At 40.0% G+C, this 20,076-nt stretch overlaps 8 protein-coding genes across 8 annotated transcripts; 6 read left to right on the top strand and 2 right to left on the bottom strand. All coding sequences in view use genetic code 12, as the record gives it.

Annotated features, from left to right (window-relative positions):
- Positions 1-501: 501 nt before the first annotated feature.
- Positions 502-792, top strand: DASC09_026830 (uncharacterized protein; the record flags this gene model as incomplete). Its single annotated transcript, XM_064996286.1, has 1 exon — positions 502-792. The coding sequence occupies one exon, from the start codon at positions 502-504 to the stop codon at positions 790-792; it is 291 nt and encodes a 96-aa protein (XP_064852358.1).
- A 2,564-nt stretch (positions 793-3,356) lies between these two features.
- DASC09_026820 (uncharacterized protein) lies at positions 3,357-4,991 on the top strand (the record flags this gene model as incomplete). The annotated part of the gene is made up of 1 exon (XM_064996285.1): positions 3,357-4,991. The coding sequence occupies one exon, from the start codon at positions 3,357-3,359 to the stop codon at positions 4,989-4,991; it is 1,635 nt and encodes a 544-aa protein (XP_064852357.1).
- Positions 4,992-5,358: 367 nt separating this feature from the next.
- Positions 5,359-7,263, top strand: DASC09_026810 (dihydroxyacetone kinase; the record flags this gene model as incomplete). Its single annotated transcript, XM_064996284.1, has 1 exon — positions 5,359-7,263. One exon carries the CDS (start codon positions 5,359-5,361, stop codon positions 7,261-7,263), a length of 1,905 nt encoding a protein of 634 aa, XP_064852356.1.
- A 458-nt stretch (positions 7,264-7,721) lies between these two features.
- Positions 7,722-9,338, bottom strand: SLD2 (Sld2p; the record flags this gene model as incomplete). The annotated part of the gene is made up of 1 exon (XM_064996283.1): positions 7,722-9,338. The coding sequence occupies one exon, from the start codon at positions 9,336-9,338 to the stop codon at positions 7,722-7,724; it is 1,617 nt and encodes a 538-aa protein (XP_064852355.1).
- A 211-nt stretch (positions 9,339-9,549) lies between these two features.
- On the top strand, positions 9,550-12,135 carry RTT107 (Rtt107p; the record flags this gene model as incomplete). Its single annotated transcript, XM_064996282.1, has 1 exon — positions 9,550-12,135. The coding sequence occupies one exon, from the start codon at positions 9,550-9,552 to the stop codon at positions 12,133-12,135; it is 2,586 nt and encodes an 861-aa protein (XP_064852354.1).
- A 485-nt stretch (positions 12,136-12,620) lies between these two features.
- Positions 12,621-13,691, top strand: DASC09_026780 (NAD(P)-dependent alcohol dehydrogenase; the record flags this gene model as incomplete). Its single annotated transcript, XM_064996281.1, has 1 exon — positions 12,621-13,691. The coding sequence occupies one exon, from the start codon at positions 12,621-12,623 to the stop codon at positions 13,689-13,691; it is 1,071 nt and encodes a 356-aa protein (XP_064852353.1).
- Positions 13,692-14,301: 610 nt separating this feature from the next.
- Positions 14,302-15,414, top strand: DASC09_026770 (NAD(P)-dependent alcohol dehydrogenase; the record flags this gene model as incomplete). Its single annotated transcript, XM_064996280.1, has 1 exon — positions 14,302-15,414. One exon carries the CDS (start codon positions 14,302-14,304, stop codon positions 15,412-15,414), a length of 1,113 nt encoding a protein of 370 aa, XP_064852352.1.
- Positions 15,415-16,021: 607 nt separating this feature from the next.
- On the bottom strand, positions 16,022-17,731 carry DASC09_026760 (uncharacterized protein; the record flags this gene model as incomplete). Its single annotated transcript, XM_064996279.1, has 1 exon — positions 16,022-17,731. One exon carries the CDS (start codon positions 17,729-17,731, stop codon positions 16,022-16,024), a length of 1,710 nt encoding a protein of 569 aa, XP_064852351.1.
- Between the last annotated feature and the right edge of the window lie 2,345 nt (positions 17,732-20,076).

Genomic DNA, 20,076 nt, shown 5'->3' with positions numbered 1-20,076 from the left:
TCTCCTGAGGTTCTCTCAACCAAAAAGGGTAGCTTTAATACTCACAGGGATATATTCTATTATTACACTAGTCTCTTTATTAATGAGGTAACATCGTACTCAATTTTAACAAAGAAAGAAAGCACCAGAAATTTAATTCCTACCGTTCTTGAAAAAGGTTTCATTTACTCCAATAATGAAAATACTGATGAGCCGCAGGAAATAAAAAAAGGTAAAGAATTGGTATATACGGAGGGTCCGTATATCAAATTGAAAAACCTTAGTAAATCTGGTTATAATATCTTTGATGATTATTCAATTAGGAGTGAATTTGAGGGAAAGAGATTTTTGAGGTCTGCGTTGATTTGTATCAGCAAAATACACTGTGCGGGTGTGGGACACGGTGATATTCGGGGCGCCAATGTATTTGTCAAAGACCTGGTTGATATCAAACTTATCGATTTTGGATTTTCATCTTCAGCAGCGAATGGAAAAGGAACAGCGAAACATTTGAAAGAGAAAATGGAAAAGTATTCGGCTATGGCGGACAATTTGAAGCTGGTTTTTGAGCGTGATTACATGAAGCTTTTCAAAATGGTTGATAAAAAACTTGATAATTTTTGTGAACGCATAATGGGCGAATTTTGTGATAATACCGTGGAGTTAAATGAAGTTTGGAATATTGGTTCAGCATCCAAAGATTTGCTCACCATTTTCGGAGAAAGAGCGACAGAAATGGAACTTGCTTTTGTCGCTGCGGGCGGAGATGTACAAGATGAATTTTGGGAAATTTTGGAGAAAATTGGAGTCTGAAGAGGGAAGAAATATTTTGTTCTTGAAAGATAATTACCCATTAGTCGAGCCTTTGGGAGAAAAGGCATCATTTCCAGTACCTCAACTCTTGGAGTTCAAAACTGGCGCTGATAAGACAATTCATGAATGCTTAATCAAATGGAGTTTGTTGAACAAAGACCAATCGTATGACTTGCGATTTTTCCTAAACATTGTATTTCTAGGATTAATGGAGCCGAAAAATCACAGTGATAAAGTAATGGAATATGACGATTAGAAATATTCTGGGACCCCATGTTTTATGATCGATGTATCTGAGCTGACTACGAAATTCGCTCTTACATTTGTTGAGAAAAAGGGCGACGATTACAAATTAGACCTTTTCTAAGTGTTTCAAAAAACACGCTAACAATTAATTCATATCCGAAATATTTTTTCTGCTTCCTTTCTTTTTTTTTTGCTTATTCATTTGTTCTCGCGTCGTTTCATTATTTATTATGCTTTTTTTGCTGGTTCTCCTTAAACTGGCTAGGCATATACATATATATTTATTCGTTGTTGTGATGTAGGTAGCATAGGTCAAGCTCAAGGTATCATAAATACTGTTCCATTATAACAGAGATCACTCCAATGATTGCCAATGTCGCTAGAATCAGTGATCATAGTACTATTGTTAATGACCTTTTAGGATGCAATCGGTCATCAATAAACTTTCGTAGCACTTTCTAGCATTTCGAAGAATTCTCTAAGATTTCCAGAACATGCTATGATATTCTATTACTTTCTAGAATTATTTGATATTTCTAAGAGAAGATGGAACTACTGAAATAGAGCGACCTTTTTCGTTTTCTCATTTTCTCATTCTTATTTTATTATTCTTATTTTAGAGACACGCTTAAGCCTTCACACAACATTTATACTTACTTTAATAATTTACTTCATTTCATTCGATGCAACCATTAGTAGATCGAATTGTAATATAAGACTTTCAATCCGTCGATTAATATGAGACCAAGCTTATATTACAGCTCTAGTCTTCACTCGATAAAGTGGCATAGAAGTACGTAAATTAAGGGATATTTTGCAAATCAATAGATTTTTTTGACCATTAAACCACTATTAAAAGATAAATATACCTGATTTAGTCATTTAGCCTCCAGAAATCCTTATATTGGGACGATTAATGATATTGCAGCTGGTAAATTATAATTTGATGTACAGTTATTTCACTTTTTATTCGTACCAACCACCGGAAATATTCATACCGACCCCCGGTATTGTTCGTTCCACCGCACCGGGATTCATTCATACCAACAGGAAGAAAATTCATACTACACCTATAAATTATTTTACGCCTTCAGTATTCATAAAAGACGAACAAACCATGCAGCCCCCAATCTAACTTGTAACAACCCATTATTATTACCTCATAATAATGTCCCAAGATAACTCCAACTACAGCTTATCCGTCACTTACGGACGCTCATACTTCCGCTCCGGTGAACTGAGTTCACAGCAGGAATTTACAATCACAGACTACAATCCATTCAACAGAATTCCGCATACCTGACAAAAATAATATTTCCCGTAGTTTCTTTCGCTCTTGAAGCTAATTGCTCTTTCTTACTCAAGTTTGCTCTTTTGACTTTACTTTTACATACTGGCTCAGAATTCTTCTATGTAATTTAGCCCTGGAGAATAAGGAGGTAAAAATACAAGTTCTAACCCGCTCAGTGCAACCATTAATTGAAGATCACGACGTTTATGAATAGCAGAATTATCAAGAATAAAAGATTTCATATCTTTTAGCTCTTTATTGTTTTCTATTTGCTGAATGACTGACTTTACAAAGTCATAGAAGTGATTAGCTGTAGTACCTCTAACTTTACTTTCTTAGCATTTGTTTCTGAATCAAGTTTTCTCTTCCTATTGAATGGAGCCACTGGTGCTCCCTATTGAATGGAGCCACTGGTGCTCTGACATTTAATTCAATCACAGCCCTGGGCAGAAATTGCGCCAATGAATGAAACATCAAGTCCTCTGCTAACAGGAGCCGCGAGAAAAGCTTTTTCACCTACAGCAGACCATCCATACTCACGCCTCATACTGATGTTAAAACCGGCTTCATCGATAAAAATACAGTTTTTGTTAAAGTCAAGTCTATTCTTATAATCAAGTTTTTTTAAGACTTTCCAACATGAAATCAAGAGTCACAGTAGCATGTTCTTTTATCAATTTTTGAAGGAATTCCTTATGTTGATCAGTAAGAAGAGGCGTACCACCTCGTTTCTTTGGCTGGACAGAGATACTATTTAGTCCATCAACAAGTGCTTTGTTCCAAGGTCGGTCAGTCCATCAGATGACGAGAAGAACTCCTCAGCGGGTGCTGCTGCTGCTGCTGCCGCCTCTTTTTTGTCCTTGTTTGCAGCCCTGGCGGTTGGCGGGGACGCGCCCACCCGATGGTAAAACGCTTCTTCTTCTTCTTGTTCTTCTTCCTGTTCTTCTTCTTCTACACCCTTCTTCTTCTTCTTCTTCTTTTACTGCTGAGTATTCCACTTTTTGATCTCCTCAATCCACCCACCACCATGCTCAGGACTCTTGTCACAAGAACCACCCCTCGTGTGGGCTACCGCCACTTCTCCCGCTCCCTTATTGCTGCCCAAGGGAAACCCGAGGTCAGTGACTACCTTGATAAGGCATCGGAGGCCCCCGATGCTACAGCAACCATCCTCAACGATTTGATCCACGAAGCTAAAAGAATCCAACTGCAAAAAAGCGCCACCTGGTTCCAGGCCTTGACCGAACGTCAGAAACAATTGGCTCTGGGTAAAGTCCTTGACTCATACTCCTACACCACCGCCGGCACCGCAGACATCAAGGAAAAGAAAAGAGCCGACTCGTTCTCGTTCTTGTTGTTGCCATTCAAGGAAGATCAATGGTTGTTGGACTCTTATATCAACGCCTTTGGTAGACTCAAAGTTGGTCAATTGTTCCAGGACCTTGACGCGTTGGCTGGGACCATTGCTTACAAGCACACCTCCCCTGCAGAACCAATGATTGTCACCGCTAGTGTCGATCGTATTTGCATGTTGCAAAGAGTCGACGAGATCTCTAAGTACAACTTGATGGTTTCGGGTTCAGTGGTGTGGGTGGGCCGCTCGTCTATGGAAATTAGCATCAAGGCCAGTTTCACCGAAGACGCCTTCCCTCCAGAATCGGAAATCACCGAAGATTTTGTCAAAGATGAAAATGTCTTTTTGTCCGCCAATTTCACCTTTGTTGCCAGAAACCCAGAAACCCACCGTTCTACCCCAATCAACAGATTCTTGCCTCTCAATGAAAAAGAATGGGTCGATTACACCAGAGCGGAATCCCATAATGCCGCCAAGAAGTTGAGAGCTAAGGATAGGCAGTTGACCACCAACGTCCCAACCACCGAAGAAACCGAATTGATGCACAATCTTTGGAAAGCCTCGACTAAATTGAAGGAACAAATCGGCGATACCGGGATCAAACCAAAGAATTTGGCGTTCATGAATGATACTGTGTTGAAATCCGTGATGTTTATGCAGCCTCAGTACCGTAATCGTCACAGTTATATGATCTTTGGGGGTTACTTGATGAAACAAGCGTTTGAATTGGCGTACTGTAATTCTGCTGCCTTCTCCCACGCCCCACCAAGATTCATTTCCCTCGACGCTACCAGTTTCACCAACCCGGTTCCTGTGGGCAGTGTCTTGTACCTTAAATCTAAAGTGGTGTACACCGAGCATATTCCAGAAAGCGACCCTGAAGCTGAAGCCGCTAACCACAGCGACGCCATTGCTTCCGATCCTCATACCACCGATGCCCAACTCGATGAATACTTCAAACTTTACGGGTCTTCGCAATTCATCAATATGTCTAATGATCCAAAAGATTTCCTTAACAAAGCAGGTACTATTGTTCAAGTGAAGGTCGACACCAGTGTGAGATCATTGAACCACGATGCCCACCAAAAGACCGGGACTTTTATTTACTCATTCTTTGTGCCAAAATACTCTTATGAAAATGAGAATCTCGGGGTGGGTAATCAAACCGTCGCCAGTGGTAGAGAAGTTAAGAATGGTCATTACGCGGTGGTTCCAGAAAGTTACAGTGACATGATCAATTTCATTGAAGGGAAGAGAAGAGCCAAGGAAACTGCCGAAAGTTTTAAGCAATTGAGACAAAACATTTAAAAAAATGATAATAATAAGGATTCAATATTCGATATAATAATATAATAATATAATAATATAGTACATTAATAATATCAGTAATAGAAGATGAGATGTAGGATGTAGAAGAAGAAGAAGACGAGAAGAAAAAAACGGACCGGGTACCGGCAAAGCCCTCCCTCCACTGTCTCCTCCCTCCACTGTCTCCACCTTTTTTTTTTGCGTCTCCCCACTTTTCTGCTATTTCTGACAGAATTTTTGTTGTCACACTAATCATACGTGGTTTTCTTATTAATTATTATCTTATCTTGCAACTCCAGATATATAATTGCCAAAATAATATATATAAATATATTAGATAAAATCCACATACACATATATACACAACATGTCCGCTCACAAACACTGGGACTTCAGTAACGTCGACCTCATCCTCGCTGCTTTGAAATCAACCGTTGCCTCTAACCCCCAGCTCGCATTGATCGAGTCTGAAAAGGTGATTTTCGACAAAAATGCCATCTTGGACCCTCGTCGTAAAGTCGTGGTGATCTCCGGTGGTGGGGCTGGCCATGAACCATTACACGCTGGTTTTGTCGGTGATAATCTCTTGAGTGCCGCGGTGGCTGGGAACATGTTTGCCTCGCCTTCCACTAAACAAATCTTATCAGCAATCGTCACCATCGCCGACTTGACCAAATCCCACGGATTGCCTGCTAAACAATTCTTGATTGTCGTCAAAAATTATACCGGAGACGTGTTACATTTTGGGCTTGCCTTGGAAAGGGCCAAGAGTTTGGGGCATGTTGCTGAAATGGTGATTGTTGAAGATGATGTTTCTGTCGGCAAAGCCAATGGTGGATTGGTTGGTAGAAGAGCCCTTGCTGGGACTGCATTGGCTCATAAAGTGGCGGGAGGTCTTGCTGCTCAAGGTGAAGACCTCAAGACCGTGGTGGCGGCAGTGGAGAAATTCATTGGTAGTTTGGTTACCATTGGGGCATCGTTGGATCATTGTTCTCTTCCTGGTAGAAAACTCACCAAGGAAGAAGAAGAAGAAGAAGAAAAGACCAACAAATTACCATTGGACCAATGTGAAATTGGTATGGGTATTCATAATGAAACTGGGGTTAAAAGAATCAAAATTCCTCATATTTCTAAGTTGGTGGAGGAATTGTTACAATACCTTTTAAGTCAAGATGATGCCGACCGTAGTTACGTGAAATTCAACGATTCTGATAAATCAGTGCTTTTGATCAACAATTTAGGAGGTACTTCTAACGTGGAATTGTTTGCCATTGCCGAAATCGTGTTGGAACAATTATCTTCGATTTACAAAATCATTCCGGTTAGAACTTACATTGGGAATTTCGTCACCTCCATTAACGGTAATGGGTTCTCCATCACTTTAACTAACCTTGACGTGGCCGGGGACGAGGAAAATTTCATTCTTGATCAATTAGATAAACCTTCGAACTGTATTGGCTGGAATTCCGGCATTCAGTGGCCATCCAAAACCCAAGCGATCCCATCGACTCTCAAACATCCAACCACCGATGTCCTGAGCACCACCACCGCCGTGAAGTCTCACTTGAAAATATCCTCGTCCATCACCAGTAACATCCTCAAGTCGGCAATTACCAGGGTTCGTCAACTTGAACCAAAAGTTACTAATTATGATATCATTGCCGGCGATGGTGATTGCGGTGAAACCTTGCTTGCCGGGGCTAATGCCATTTCCAAAGCTTTGGATGACCCAACCTCCACTCTTGCCACCCATTTGGATGATCCTGTTGCCGTGATTTTCGAACTTGCTAATCTTTTGGAAGACTCCATGGGCGGGACTTCTGGAGGATTGTACTCGATCTTCATGTCATCATTGGCCAAATCTTTAAAACAGGAATCCCAATCCCAATCTTCCCTCACCATCGCCACGTTTGCCGCAGCATTATCTGGAGCGTTGGAATCGCTTTTCAAATACACCCGGGCTCGTGCGGGAGATAAGACCTTGATCGATACTTTACAACCATTTGTCGAGGCATTATCCAACACATCGGACCTCCAAGAGGCAAGAAACGTCGCAATCCGTAGTGCTAAGGCCACCAAAAAGTTGGACGCAAAGTTTGGTAGGGCATCGTACGTGTCTAAAGATGAATTGAAGAAATCTTATGCAACGGGGGGTGCAAAGTCTGGGGCCGCAGAGGATTTGGAGGCAGAAGATGATGAAGAAGGGGTTCCTGATCCAGGGGCCATTGGGTTAGCTGCGATCATTGATGGGGGTGTCAAGGGTTTTTTTTGAAAAGTGAGAAATGGAGATTGACAACTGTTTTTAAAATATAGGAAGCTCTTGTGTTGCTTATTTATTTATTTATTTATTTATTTATTTATTTATTTATTTATTTATTTATTTATTTATTTATTTATTTTTTTTCTCTCTCTCTCTCTCTGTCTTTGGTTTTTAAATTGGTTTTTAAAGTGCTTTGAATCATATACTTTGTTCTTAAGTGTATGGTTTTCTTAGTAGTATACTAATAATATTACATTGTTTATAAATACGATTGAATTGGCAGACAAATTGGGTCTAAAAACCGCTCATTAGTAATGATATTATTATCGCTATAAATGAATATGATTATTATATTTCCTGCAAATTTCTCTAATGGATACATATGTATATTACCAAGGTTGAATTTCTTTTCAGTATAAGAATGATATCACAATATATACACTTCTATAATACAAAAATGAAACGGAATTCTATCTTCTAAACCTTCCGAATCTTCCTCCCCCTCTTTTCTTCAATTTATACCGCTTAAAATTCTTATTGATAACCGCTTGCCCAGAGGATTTCAGATTAGAAACTTCCTGAATAACGTCTTCCGCATTATATTCTTCATCCGAATCATTGACTTCTTCCTCACCTATTTCCTCTTCTTTGTAGACTTCTTCTTCTTCTTGGTTTTCTTCTTCCTTCTGTTCATTATAGTTTATAGAGAAAATCGTCTCGGTTTCAGAAACCGTTGACGATCGAGTACTAAGATGGGTCACTCCAGCCAATTGCCTTTGCTTCAAAGAAGCGATCTCCCCAACAATTTCATCATTGTCGGTGATATTGGCTTCTTCAAAGTTTTCTCTACTCTTCATTTTAACTCTTCTAGTTTGACGTTTCACCTTCTTTTTCTTTTTCCAATACGCGGTCTTATGATCATCTGGCCCAACATTATCACCAGCTGTCGATACACTTTCTTCCTTTTCGTCTTCCAATTCATTTTCAAATTCATTTTTAGGCCGTCCCATATCCCCGGTGAGTTCGAACCGGTCTGTCGGTTCTAACATCCCGTTTTCCATATCCTCTCGTTCGATATCTGCTAAAAGCTGTTGCTCTTTCAAATCCAGAGCAATCTCCAATTTCATTTGCTCGTCATCGGCAATACTCTTTTGTTTGAGTTCCTCCACTTCTTGGAATATTTCACTAAGCGACCGGCGCTTAAGACCTTTATCGCGTTTGAAAGTAATGCGGTTTTGATACTTGAATACCGAAGGGGATATTAATTTAGTGTTGCTGTCGTCGCTACGACACGGGCTTTTCTCGGGAGACTGGATTGATACCGTTGCCCCTTGGGATAAGTACCTTGGGGTCATTTCTATCGGCTTTATAGGAGATGATCTATTAGGAGTTTTCACTGGGGATCTGAGGATCCTGTTATGAGTCGGGGTACTATATTTATCAAGGGTCAACTTAGTAAATTTGGAAGGTCTTAAGAATATCCCACTAGGTTTTTTCTTAGGAGTCACTATAATGGTGGAAGTCTCATCTTCGTCTTCGCTATTAATTTCGCTAAAGTCAATTTTCCGTTTTGCAGTTGGGGTGAGGGTGATGATGGTTCGCGAAACCGATGGTGATCCTTCAACATCTTTTGTAGGAGTAGCGAAATCAGATTGCCCGGTAGTTTTTGTTTTGACCATCCCTGATGATTCCTCAAATATTCCGAGTAATCGACCGTTCAATTGTGGGGTTGGTCCAAGTTCCACTACCTGTTTGCTAGGAGACTCTGCTGGTGATTGGTGAACTGATCTAGTAGTGTCAGGAGAAGATTTATCGGGGGTACGTAAACCAAAAGTGTTGACGAATTCTTTTGATCTAACCGGTTTTTGCGATGGATCTTTGAAATGCTGATGGTGCATTGATCTATGATGATGGTCTCGAGTCTCTGGTTTCTCCTTGCCGCCATATCTCAACACTTTATACTCTTTGTATTTCGATTCGATATCTGGATGGGCTTTGATGTCCGCTTTGGACGGTTTCCGATCATGGTCTTTTGTGAACTGTTTTTCCCAATCCTTAAGACTTCGTTTCAAAGTTTCCAACAGCATTGTTCACTAATGGTAATAATAATGGTATTCGAAAGAACAGAAAGAGAAAAGAGAGATGAGTTGCGACGCGAAACTAATTTTTATTTATTTATTTATTTATTTACGTTTCACGTGAGTGAGAAAAGAACGCGACTTTTTTTTCTGTTAATTGTTTTGAAATGACTTCCATCATCAAGATCACAATTGATGCCGCCCATTTATCACTGCAAAAATGTCGCCCAAGAAATACTTCCAAGGGTACAATGTTCTCGTGGTACAGTCGCTGCAATTCCAAGGTGTCAAATTCGATGGGATTTGCCAACAACTAACGAAATTCGGTGCGTCGTGCATCACCACCGCCACCATCAATAAAGATCGGTTTGGGTTATCACATATCATCGCCACCAATACCGATTTCCCAGAGTATCAATTTGCCATTGATCATATGATTCCGATTGTGACCCCAGAATGGGTGGAAGATACGATTTCCCAGACCCGTTTGGCGAGTCTCCGGCCGTATTCTGTCGTGCCGTACCATTTCCTCCGTGGAGTGTTTGCCACCATCAGCGATGATATTCCATCGGGAGATCGCCAAGTATTAGAGGCGATAATTATAGCTCATGGAGGTCATTGTGCCACCGCGGTGACCAAGTTCACCACCCATGTGATAGGAGCGACCACCGGTAGCGATGCGTTCATCATTGCCCTGCTGGTGCCGGAGAAACGAATCAAATGCGTATTGCCCCAATGGGTCGACGAGTGTATTAAATCCAAACAACACGTCAACGAACAGAAATACCTATTACAAGGATCAGAGTACCAACACTTGGAGACCCTCAATGAGAAAGTATATCAACAGAGCACCGACGATGTGGAGATGCAAATTAAAGAATATTTAACCGGGAAACGTTTTTATTTATCTAATGACTTACATTTAGGATTACGAATGAGAAATGTGTTGGAATCGTTAATTATTCACGGTGGAGGCAGTATTAATTACGAGATTACTCCGGGAAACGAGAATTGTTATATTGGTAATTATCGTGCCGGGTTGGATTACGTACGAGCTTCGAAAGTCGGGAATACCGTGGGGAATATGACTTGGTTAATGTCGATGGTTTCGATGGAAAAATACCATTCTCCATTTAATAATATGCTTCATTATCCAGTGAGCAGAACTGGATTGCCGGTATTTGACAACTTGATTTTTGCGGCGACGAATTATAGTGGAGACGGTCGTGGGTACGTTGAGGCGTTGATCGAAGGATTGGGGGCGAAATATTCGAAATCATTAACGACAAAAGTTGATTACTTGATTTGTTCTAAGCCCGGGGGCGCCAAATATGACGCGGGGTTACTTTGGGAGAATGTCAAAGTAAGGAACCATCATTGGTTGGAAAAATGCTATAAAGAATGGCGGATAGTAAAAGATGATGATGGCATGGATATTAGAAATGCCGAGACCGAAAAAGACATGTTGGGACAAGTGAGTTTTGATGAGGAGAGCATCAGGAAGTTTTGGGACGCTAATTATATGAAGGATCAAGATACAAAGGAAGAGGAGGAAGAGGTTGAGAATAGTGATGGTAGTGAAGGGATCATTGATACACAAAAAAATATCGATGATAAGGAAATATTCATTGATAATGACAAAATAATCCAAGACAATAAAGAGGATGATGGAAAACAGGAGGAGATCCTTAACATCGAGGTTGACGAGCAGAAGAAGAAAAAAGATGAAGATAAAAAAGATGAAGAAAAAAAGGATGAAGAGCAAGATGATAAGAAGCAAGAAGATAAGGATCATGATAAGATAGGCAAAGCAGAAAAAACCGACGCCAAAGAGTTGAAAAATAACCAGGAACTTAAATCTTCAAAAATAGAAAATGGGACATCCCCGAAAAATATTATACCAAACGCCCCAACTCCTGAATATACTATTCCTCCTCCTATCTACGGAGGAAGAAAAGCCGCCAAAAAGGCCGCCGAGAAATTGCATTCTGATATGGAAGATCTCAACAAGTTCCAAAAGCAAAGATTAACTAAAAGTATTCCAAAGCTTCCAGAAGAAGTTGCCGAAGCTGAAAGACTCAAACAATTGAAAAGAAAATCGCTCACCTCAGATATCATTAGTACCCCTTCCAAGAAATCCAAATCGAAAAATAAATTGCTCGATCTCCGGATCGTCACCACCGGTTGTGATGACATTACTGGGGCTGATTTGCGAATGCTCCAGTCACTTGGGGTAAGCGTTGCCAAAGACCCAGCCGATGGTAACACCATAATCGCTCCGCGAATAATGAGGACCGAAAAGTTTCTATCGGTATTGGCTAACGGTCCAAAATATATTCTTCATCCGAAATTCATTGAGGATCTTGTTAAAAATGGCAAGGAAATCGATCCTGAAAAGTATCTGCTTGATCATTACGATTCTGGAGCGAAGAATGAGTTGGGGATCACGGTGGAAGAGTTATTGAAAAGATGGCAAGACCGGAAAACCAAATTATTCAGTGGGATCCGGTTCAATATTACCGGGGCGGTCCCAGGAGGTCCCTCGGTGCTTAATCGAATATTGGGGGCCCATGGTAGTCCATCTAAAGTGAAGTTACTTAAAAGTGCTAGTGGGGTAAAGCCTAAGCAATTGGAGTACTGCGATGATGAGAAAACGTGTTATTTGATCAGAAAGGGGGTTGACGAAGGTCTGGAGGCTACGGTGGTGGAGAAGTTCCAACAAGTTTGTGAAAAGCAAAAGAAGACGGGAATTGTTGTGGAATGGCAGTGGGTGGTGAGCTCGATTTTCTCGCTGGAGATGTCGTAGTTTGTTTTGTATACAGGGTGGGTGTATTGGATGATTAATTAGATTGCTTTTATGATAATTGTAAAATAAAGAACATTGAAGTTGTAAGAGAGAAAGAGAGAGAGAGAGATGAATATCCTCAAATGGTGCTAGACGTAGAAGAGATGACAGAGACGACGAAACAGCATATATCAACCGTAATAAATAATCACGCCCTTACACCCCAATGCCAGCGGCGACCCATCAAGAAATGGATGGCTGTTTGTTGGTGCGAGGACCAAAAAGGCTGTCAAAAACCAAAGTGGCGGGGGGTTAAGGGCCCCCTTGATGCCCCACCACCACACAAAAATGTCAGTATAAAACGCTGCCTTCAACCACCACCACTCTCCCTTTTTTTTTTTTGTTTTTTCTTTTCCACTTTTTCTTTTCCACTCACTCTTTTCCACTTCTTCTCTTCTTCATTCCCCTCCCCAGATAGATACAATTCATCACAAAATACCGAAAAAATGCCATCCGTCAATCCTTCCGTGGTCCTCAGAAAGAAGCACGACATTGTCTATGAAGATAGACCGGTGCCTAAACTACAAGATCCCCATTTTGTGAGAATCGCCATCAAGAAAACTGGGATTTGCGGGTCCGATGTCCATTACGTCCAGCATGGTGAAACTGGACCATTCGTGGTCAAATCCCCAATGGTCTTGGGTCATGAATCTTCTGGGGTGATTGTGGAAGTTGGTTCAGCCGTGACTAATGTCAAGGTTGGCGACAGAGTGGCGGTGGAACCTGGGTACCCATCACGTTATTCTAAAGAAACCATGAGAGGTCTTTACAACTTGTGCCCACACATGGCCTTTGCCGCTACTCCTCCTTACGATGGTACGTTGGCAAGATACTTTACAGTCCCAGAAGATTTTGTCTACCCTTTGCCTGACACCGTTTCCTTTGAAGACGGTGCGCTCTGTGAACCTTTGGCAGTTGCTGTCCACGCTAACAAATTGGGAAACACCACTTTCGGGTCGTCAGTGTACGTGTTTGGTGCTGGTCCAATTGGTTTGTTGATCACTGCCACCGCCAAGGCGTACGGTGCTACTGATATCTTGGTGATTGATTTGTTTGACGACAAGTTAGAAATGGCGAAAAAATTGGGGGCCACCGCGGTGTATAACTCGAGCAACGACAAAGGAGTTGCTCCAGCAGAAATCGTCAAGAAATTGCACCAGACCTATTTTGTTCCCCAAGTTGTTTTGGAGGCTACTGGTGCTCCTCCATGTATCCAAGTCGGGGTGGCTGCTACTGGGAATGCTGGGACTTATGTCCAAGTGGGAATGAGCGGGAACGAAGTCAATGGGTTCCCAATTGGTGCCATTGGTGTGACAGAAGCGGTGGTTAAAGGATCGTTCAGATATAATTTCGGCGATTACGAAGATGCCGTGAAGTTGTTGGCCAACGGCAAAGTCGACGGCAGCTTGTTGATCACCCACAGATTTACCTTCAAAGAGGCCATCAAAGCTTACGACTTTGCTGCCACTGGTAAAGCTATCAAGATTATGATTGATGGTCCAACCGACGAGGACTAACGATTTCTCTTCGTTTTATGTTGTTTTTTTTTTGTTTTTTTTTATAATTTTTTTCATTTATTTTTTTCTGCCCCATTGGTAGTATTAAAGTTGTGTACTGTCATTAAGAAACTTGCTACTGATTAATTTGTGTATATTTTTATTGAATGTTCATTTGAACGGCGTATGTGGCCAATAGGTGTCAATCAATAAAGTGTGGAGAAAATGGGTGTGAAATCTGGGGTACCGTAAAAGAAAAAGATCGGCGTTGCCCCCAACCAAAACAAATAGAGACGTCGGTGGTCCAAGAAATAACAATACGATCCAGTATTATTATTATAACGCGGAAAATTCCTGGAAAACACAGAAGTGTCGCCAAAAAAGAGGTAAAAAGTGAAGATATTTCCAAATAACCCAACCTCCCAGAAGCATCACGACTAAGTGAGTCAGTCTCCCTCTGGCAGAGGCTAAAAAGTCCGAAATAGCCTACCTGCTCTACAACTGAAGGTGAAAAAAAGATAAAAAAAAAAGCACATAAAATGGAACGAAAATCTCCTGACAAATCGCCCGATGATGATTAATTAATTAAATAACTAACCATTGTATCACCACCACCACTCCTCATAGAACCATGTCGCTTCTCAAAGGTAACCCTTCACTCAATCCAGCGTTCTTCATCAGAAAGGCAAAGGATACCTATTTCGCCCAACACGACGTCCTCCCTTTGACCAGCCCAAAGGCGGTGCGTGTGGAAATTAAGGCCACGGGACTTTGCGGTTCCGATCTTCACTACTACCAAGATGGCCGCAACGGTCCAAAAGTCGTCAGTGCCCCAATGGTCTTGGGTCATGAATCGGCAGGGGTGGTGGTCGAAGTGGGTCCAGCGGTCACCTCGGTAAAAGTTGGCGATAAAGTGGCGGTCGAACCGTGTGTCCCATCAAGATTCTCCGACGAAACCATGAGTGGTAACTATCATTTATGCCCCCATATGGAATTCGCCGCATCTCCTCCTACCCATGGTACTTTGGCAAGGTATTTCACCGTCGATGATAATTTCGTGGTGAAATTACCTGATCATGTTTCTTTGGAAGAAGGGGCCACCGCTGAGCCATTGGCGGTGGCATGTCATGCCAACAAACTTGCAGGGACCACATTTAACCGCACGGTGTTTGTCTTTGGAGCCGGCCCAGTAGGTTTACTCGTTGCCGCCACCGCTAAAGCTTTTGGGGCCACCAGAGTGTTGGTGATTGATCTATTCGATGATAAGTTACAATTAGCGAAAAAAATGGGGGCCACCGACGTTCATAATTCCCGTGCCGACCGTGGGAAATCGGAGTCTGAAGTGGTGGAGGGTCTCACTAGCAAATATTTTGCACCAGACATTGTCTTTGATGCCACAGGAGTGAAACCTTGTATCAGATCAGGCATGCTCGCGGTGAAGCCAGGAGGAACCTATGTTCAAGTTGGAATGGGGATGAATAATACAGAGATTCCTCTTGGTCCATTGGGAAGAAAAGAAGCCACGGTAAAAGGATCTTTCAGATACTCTTTTGGTGATTATCGTGATGCCGTACAGTTGTTGAGTAGTGGGAAAGTGAATTCGAAATTAATCATCACCCATAGATTCAAGTTCAAACAGGCAAAAGAAGCTTACGAGTTTGCCGGGACTGGTAAAGCAGTGAAAATCATCATTGAAGGACCAACAGATGAAGATTTGCTTTTAGCTAATCAATCAAAACTTTAAGAAATTAGAATTGTATTTTGTATTAAATTGAAATCCTCCTCTTTTGGCTTACCTCATGAATATTTTATGAATTCTATAGAACGTTCACTTTTTTTTTTATAGAATAGAATTTGTTAACCTATTTGCATTACTCATATTTGCACTACCTATATCTTTCAGTACAATAGATATTTCGTCCTTTGTTATACCTATAATATTCTTTTGCACAAAAAAATTCACGTTTTAGTTAAATTTAAGAGGTAGAAAGAAATTAACTAAATTTTTTTTGCCAAAGTACATCACATACCGTCACATCTTCAAAATTTAATAGATTAATATATGATTGATTCATTCTTGATAGGTTTCCAAATCTTTTTTTGATCGATAAGACCATAAAACTTAGGCACTACCACCCAGATTATAGGTACACCAGAAGTTAATAATGCCAAAATATCTTATTACCTTGGTATATAACTTTGCACATTAGCCTTAGTAACTCTCTACAGTTTACATTCCAAATACCGCATGGTATGATGAAACAGGGAAAAACTTCTTTCATTAACACTAAAACAGACTAAAAATAAAGATAAAAATTAAAATAAATATAAATATACACAAAAATTTGCAACTAGGCTACCGGCTGAACCCTGACATGAGAATGATTACCATGCTTTTCAACCAGAAGATCAAGTTTTTGTCTTTTGCTATCTGCTTTCTTGTCACTCTTGGTGTCTTTTTCATCTTTTTCATCTTTCTTTTCATCTTCGTCTTCATCATCATTATCGAACACTATCCAATCTTCAAATCCATCATTGAAAATCTTTTGCAACTTGGTTTCCACTTTGATAATGTTCTTTTCTTTATCAGTAATCTTTTCAAATTGGGCAAACTCTTTGTCGGTAAGCAAACACTTGTCTAAAGCTTTAGATAAACGTTTTTTGTCGATATTGACACCAATGAATACGATCTCGTTACGTCTGTCGCCATATTTTCCTTGCATGTCTCTTTTGATGAGCTCGGCAGCTGCTGGTGGAACGTCTTCAATACCAGTGATTGAGAACCATGGAATACCACCTCTTAAAGTCATCATTGTACCAGCAGAGGACCACTCGCCTCTCATTATATATCTGGTAGCTAACCAAAAGAACCCCTTAGATCTCAACATTGGACCGAATATCGACTTCTTTTTGGTTTTAATAATGGTTTTGTTGACTTTAGCATCATCAACTTCCTCTTCATCATCATCATCATCATCTTCTTCTTCTTCTTCTTCTTCTTCTTCTTCCTCTTCTTCTTCATCATCTTTCATTTCTTCGTCTTCATTAGGTTCCTCATCATCCTCAAAACCAGCTTGTTCAATAATCACGAACTTATCACTAAGAAGTTCATATAATCTTTCTGGGTGGAATGGTCTTCTAGAACGATACACGAAATTGTTGATACCATATTCCTCAGTTTCTGGCTTTGGAGTCAAAGCTGAAGAGTTTTTGGTACCGAAACCTTCTCTGATAGTCATTTCGTTGATACTTTGTAACCAACCGGCAGAAGATGAGGATTTTTCAAAATCAAATAACCCGGTATTGATCACTTCACCAATTGGGACTTTACAATAGTCAGTCATATGCAATTTAGCAACAGGGTTCAACGACTTGACGATTTTGGTAATCTTCTTGCGTTGCTTCTTTGAAATTGCTGATACCTTGTTGATAATAATGACGTCGGAGAATTCGATTTGATCGACCATCAAATCAGTGATGGTTCTTTCGGCTTCACCTTGACCGTTGTCACCGTATCTGTCGGCTAAGAAATCGGTGGTCTCAAAGTTGTCCAAGAAATTAAGCGAATCAATAACGGTGACACAGGTATCAAGTTGGGTTAAGGTGTGCAAACCACCCATTTTGACAATATTTTCAACGGTTTTCTGTTCATCTGCACTCAAAGCCCCTTGAGCTTGCAATAAAGTTTCGGAGAACTCGGTGGTAAAAGTTTCGGCCACTTGCATTGGTTCTGAAATACCGGTGGATTCAATGACGATATATTGGAACTCGCCCGAGGTGGCCAATGAACAAAGTTCTTCCAACAAATCACCTCTCAAAGTACAACAGATACAACCGTTTTGCAACTGAATAAGCTTTTCTTCCTTTTTGGTGACCTTGTGGTTTTGGATCAACGCAGCATCGATGTTCAATTGGGAGACGTCATTGATGATCACTGCAATCTTGTAACCGTGATCGGTGGTCAAGATTCTTTCAAGCAAAGTGGTTTTCCCAGCACCCAAGAAACCAGATAATAGGGTTACCGGAATTGGTTTTTCAAGAGCCTTTTTTGTTGTGGTCATTGTATAAAAAAAAGAAAATATTGTGGGGAGGGGGAACCAGCAGCAGTATCAATTAAAACGGGAACTAGAATTGAAAGGAAATAATTCAATAAAGAAAAGAGAGAATGAAGAAAATGGGAGAGGACAATATTGAGACCATAGTATATATATATATATATATATACATACATATATGGATTTTTCACTGAAAAATTAGTAAATCACCCTTAAGGTTATGGGAAAGCATAGTCCAGAACTGTTGTAAAACAGAATCGAATAACCACTAATTACCAGCCATTGTACCGGTATTGGAAATAATGTTATAAAAATGACAAGTTCCTCACTACAATTATTGTTGAATTTTTTTTTGGCTTTTTTATAAGTACGGTGTTTGAAAATGGTTGAAATTTCTGATAGTGTAGTGGGTATATGATCATATATGTGCTCACCATCTATCGATCTATTCTACATGGTTCATGTTTAGAAAATGCCATATGCGATATTACGTTTTAACCAACAATGATTGGCCGATTCAAAGATACGTCAATCTGTCAGTTTTTTTTTTCTTTTCATTTTTTCACTTTTGCAACTTTGGTGGTCATCTACGAGACCTTTACAGTACTTTTTTTTCTTTCTTTTGCGTGAGTTTTCCACTGCAATGTCCCCCTGCTTTTTTGTTACTAATGTGGTTATGAAACAATTTCATTGGCCAGAACGAAAGAAACCATGTTAATATTCTTCATAATTAACTTTTGTGTTGTGCCCTCTCCCCCACTTCGTATATTTTTCCAGTCTTCCAGTCTTTCCTTTTCCGTACTTCCAACATTTTTCATCAGAAATGTGAACACATTGATTGATCACTAATGATTTAGTGCATATTGACTCATCTCTATAAAATCTATTGAATTTTACCCCCCCTCTTTCCCATTGAATCGCCATGAAATCGATTAAATAAAGATATACCTTCAATATGAATGCCAATTTCTGATATTCCGTTTGTTCGTTCGCACACTTGGCACTTTTATGAAAGATTTATACAAGTTTCAACTTGTCCTTTCTCAGTTTCGTCTCTTTTAAAGAAGAAATTACTTCTTAATTAAGAAGCAATCACAAAATCAGAATATTAAACCAATAATATTTCGTTTATTCATGTCAAAGCTTCCCCCGAAACCACTGAAAGAATCGATGTTGGTGCTAACGAAGTTTGATTGAGTATGCATTCGAAGCCAAGATTTTCTGGTTGAGAGCTGCTGCAGGCAGCTTGGGAAAACAATCATTAATTCTTCCAAACACTCTAGCTTCTGGCTACTGATGCTCAGTTTGATTTCTATCAATTGATGGTATACTTTCAAGGAAACTCATATCTGATGGACTATGGTTTCCCTCAATCTGTAATATGACACTTCTGCTTTCAATCAGATCAATTACGCACGAAGCCTTGAGATTCTGACAGATTATTTTTTTTTTTTTTTTTTTTTCACATCGATGTTAAATCAGAAAACGATGTTGATGTGGAAATGCCTAATAAAAATAAAAGCACAGAAATCCGTAGATACAGGTAATGCTTTATTCAACAAGATCTTCACTAGGGAAAAGAAGACGCCAGCACAAAGATTTGAGGAAACAGTTGAGGTGGGACTCCGCAGGTTACGTTTTGGAATGAAAGTAAGTACAACGATTATTGCCGAAGGTCTTGTTTTTTTTTTGAAGAGAATTGAGACCAACGAGTATTTTTTATATAATGCCATCGAAAATCTACTATAACATGGTTATTCTGTTTTATCTACTCTTTTTAGTTTTCGCACATGTAGAATATGTGGGTGCATTGGTTTGGGAAAACACTTCAATACTAATAAGCTTAAATAATATTTATTTATTGAAGCACAACAACAATCAAATATATATGTACATACCTAGCCAATTTGAAGGGAGAACCACCAAGAAAAAAAAAAAACTAATAAATAATGTAAATGACGTGAGAAGAAATGAATAGGCAAAAAAAAAAAAAAAAGTGGAAACAGAAAAAATAGCACTGGTATGAATTAATTATTAGCGAGCTCATAGTGATAATGTATTGATTTGATTATCAGCGATAGCAGAATTAATTATTAGCGAGCTTATAGTGAGTGCCAATGTATTTATTTGAGTATCAGCGATTTTATAGTAGTGATGTATTGCTTTGAAGCGCCGTTTGACCTTCTCTCACATCCCAAAGCCCCAGCCAGCTGATAGAGATGATAAAAATACTTCATCCGTCTTTAGACTTTAATTTTTTCCAAAATTTTCCAAAATTCATCTTTTAAATCTTTGTTCAAAAAAGCAAGTTCCATTTCTGTTGCCTTTTCTGCGAACAAAATGCGCAAATC

Source organism: Saccharomycopsis crataegensis (assembly GCF_037102585.1).
Source record: "Saccharomycopsis crataegensis DNA, jcf7180000000077, whole genome shotgun sequence".
Classification (NCBI taxonomy): domain Eukaryota; kingdom Fungi; phylum Ascomycota; class Saccharomycetes; order Ascoideales; family Saccharomycopsidaceae; genus Saccharomycopsis; species Saccharomycopsis crataegensis.
Note: the sequence above shows the minus strand (reverse complement) of the source record. Positions and strands in the feature narration are given on the sequence as shown.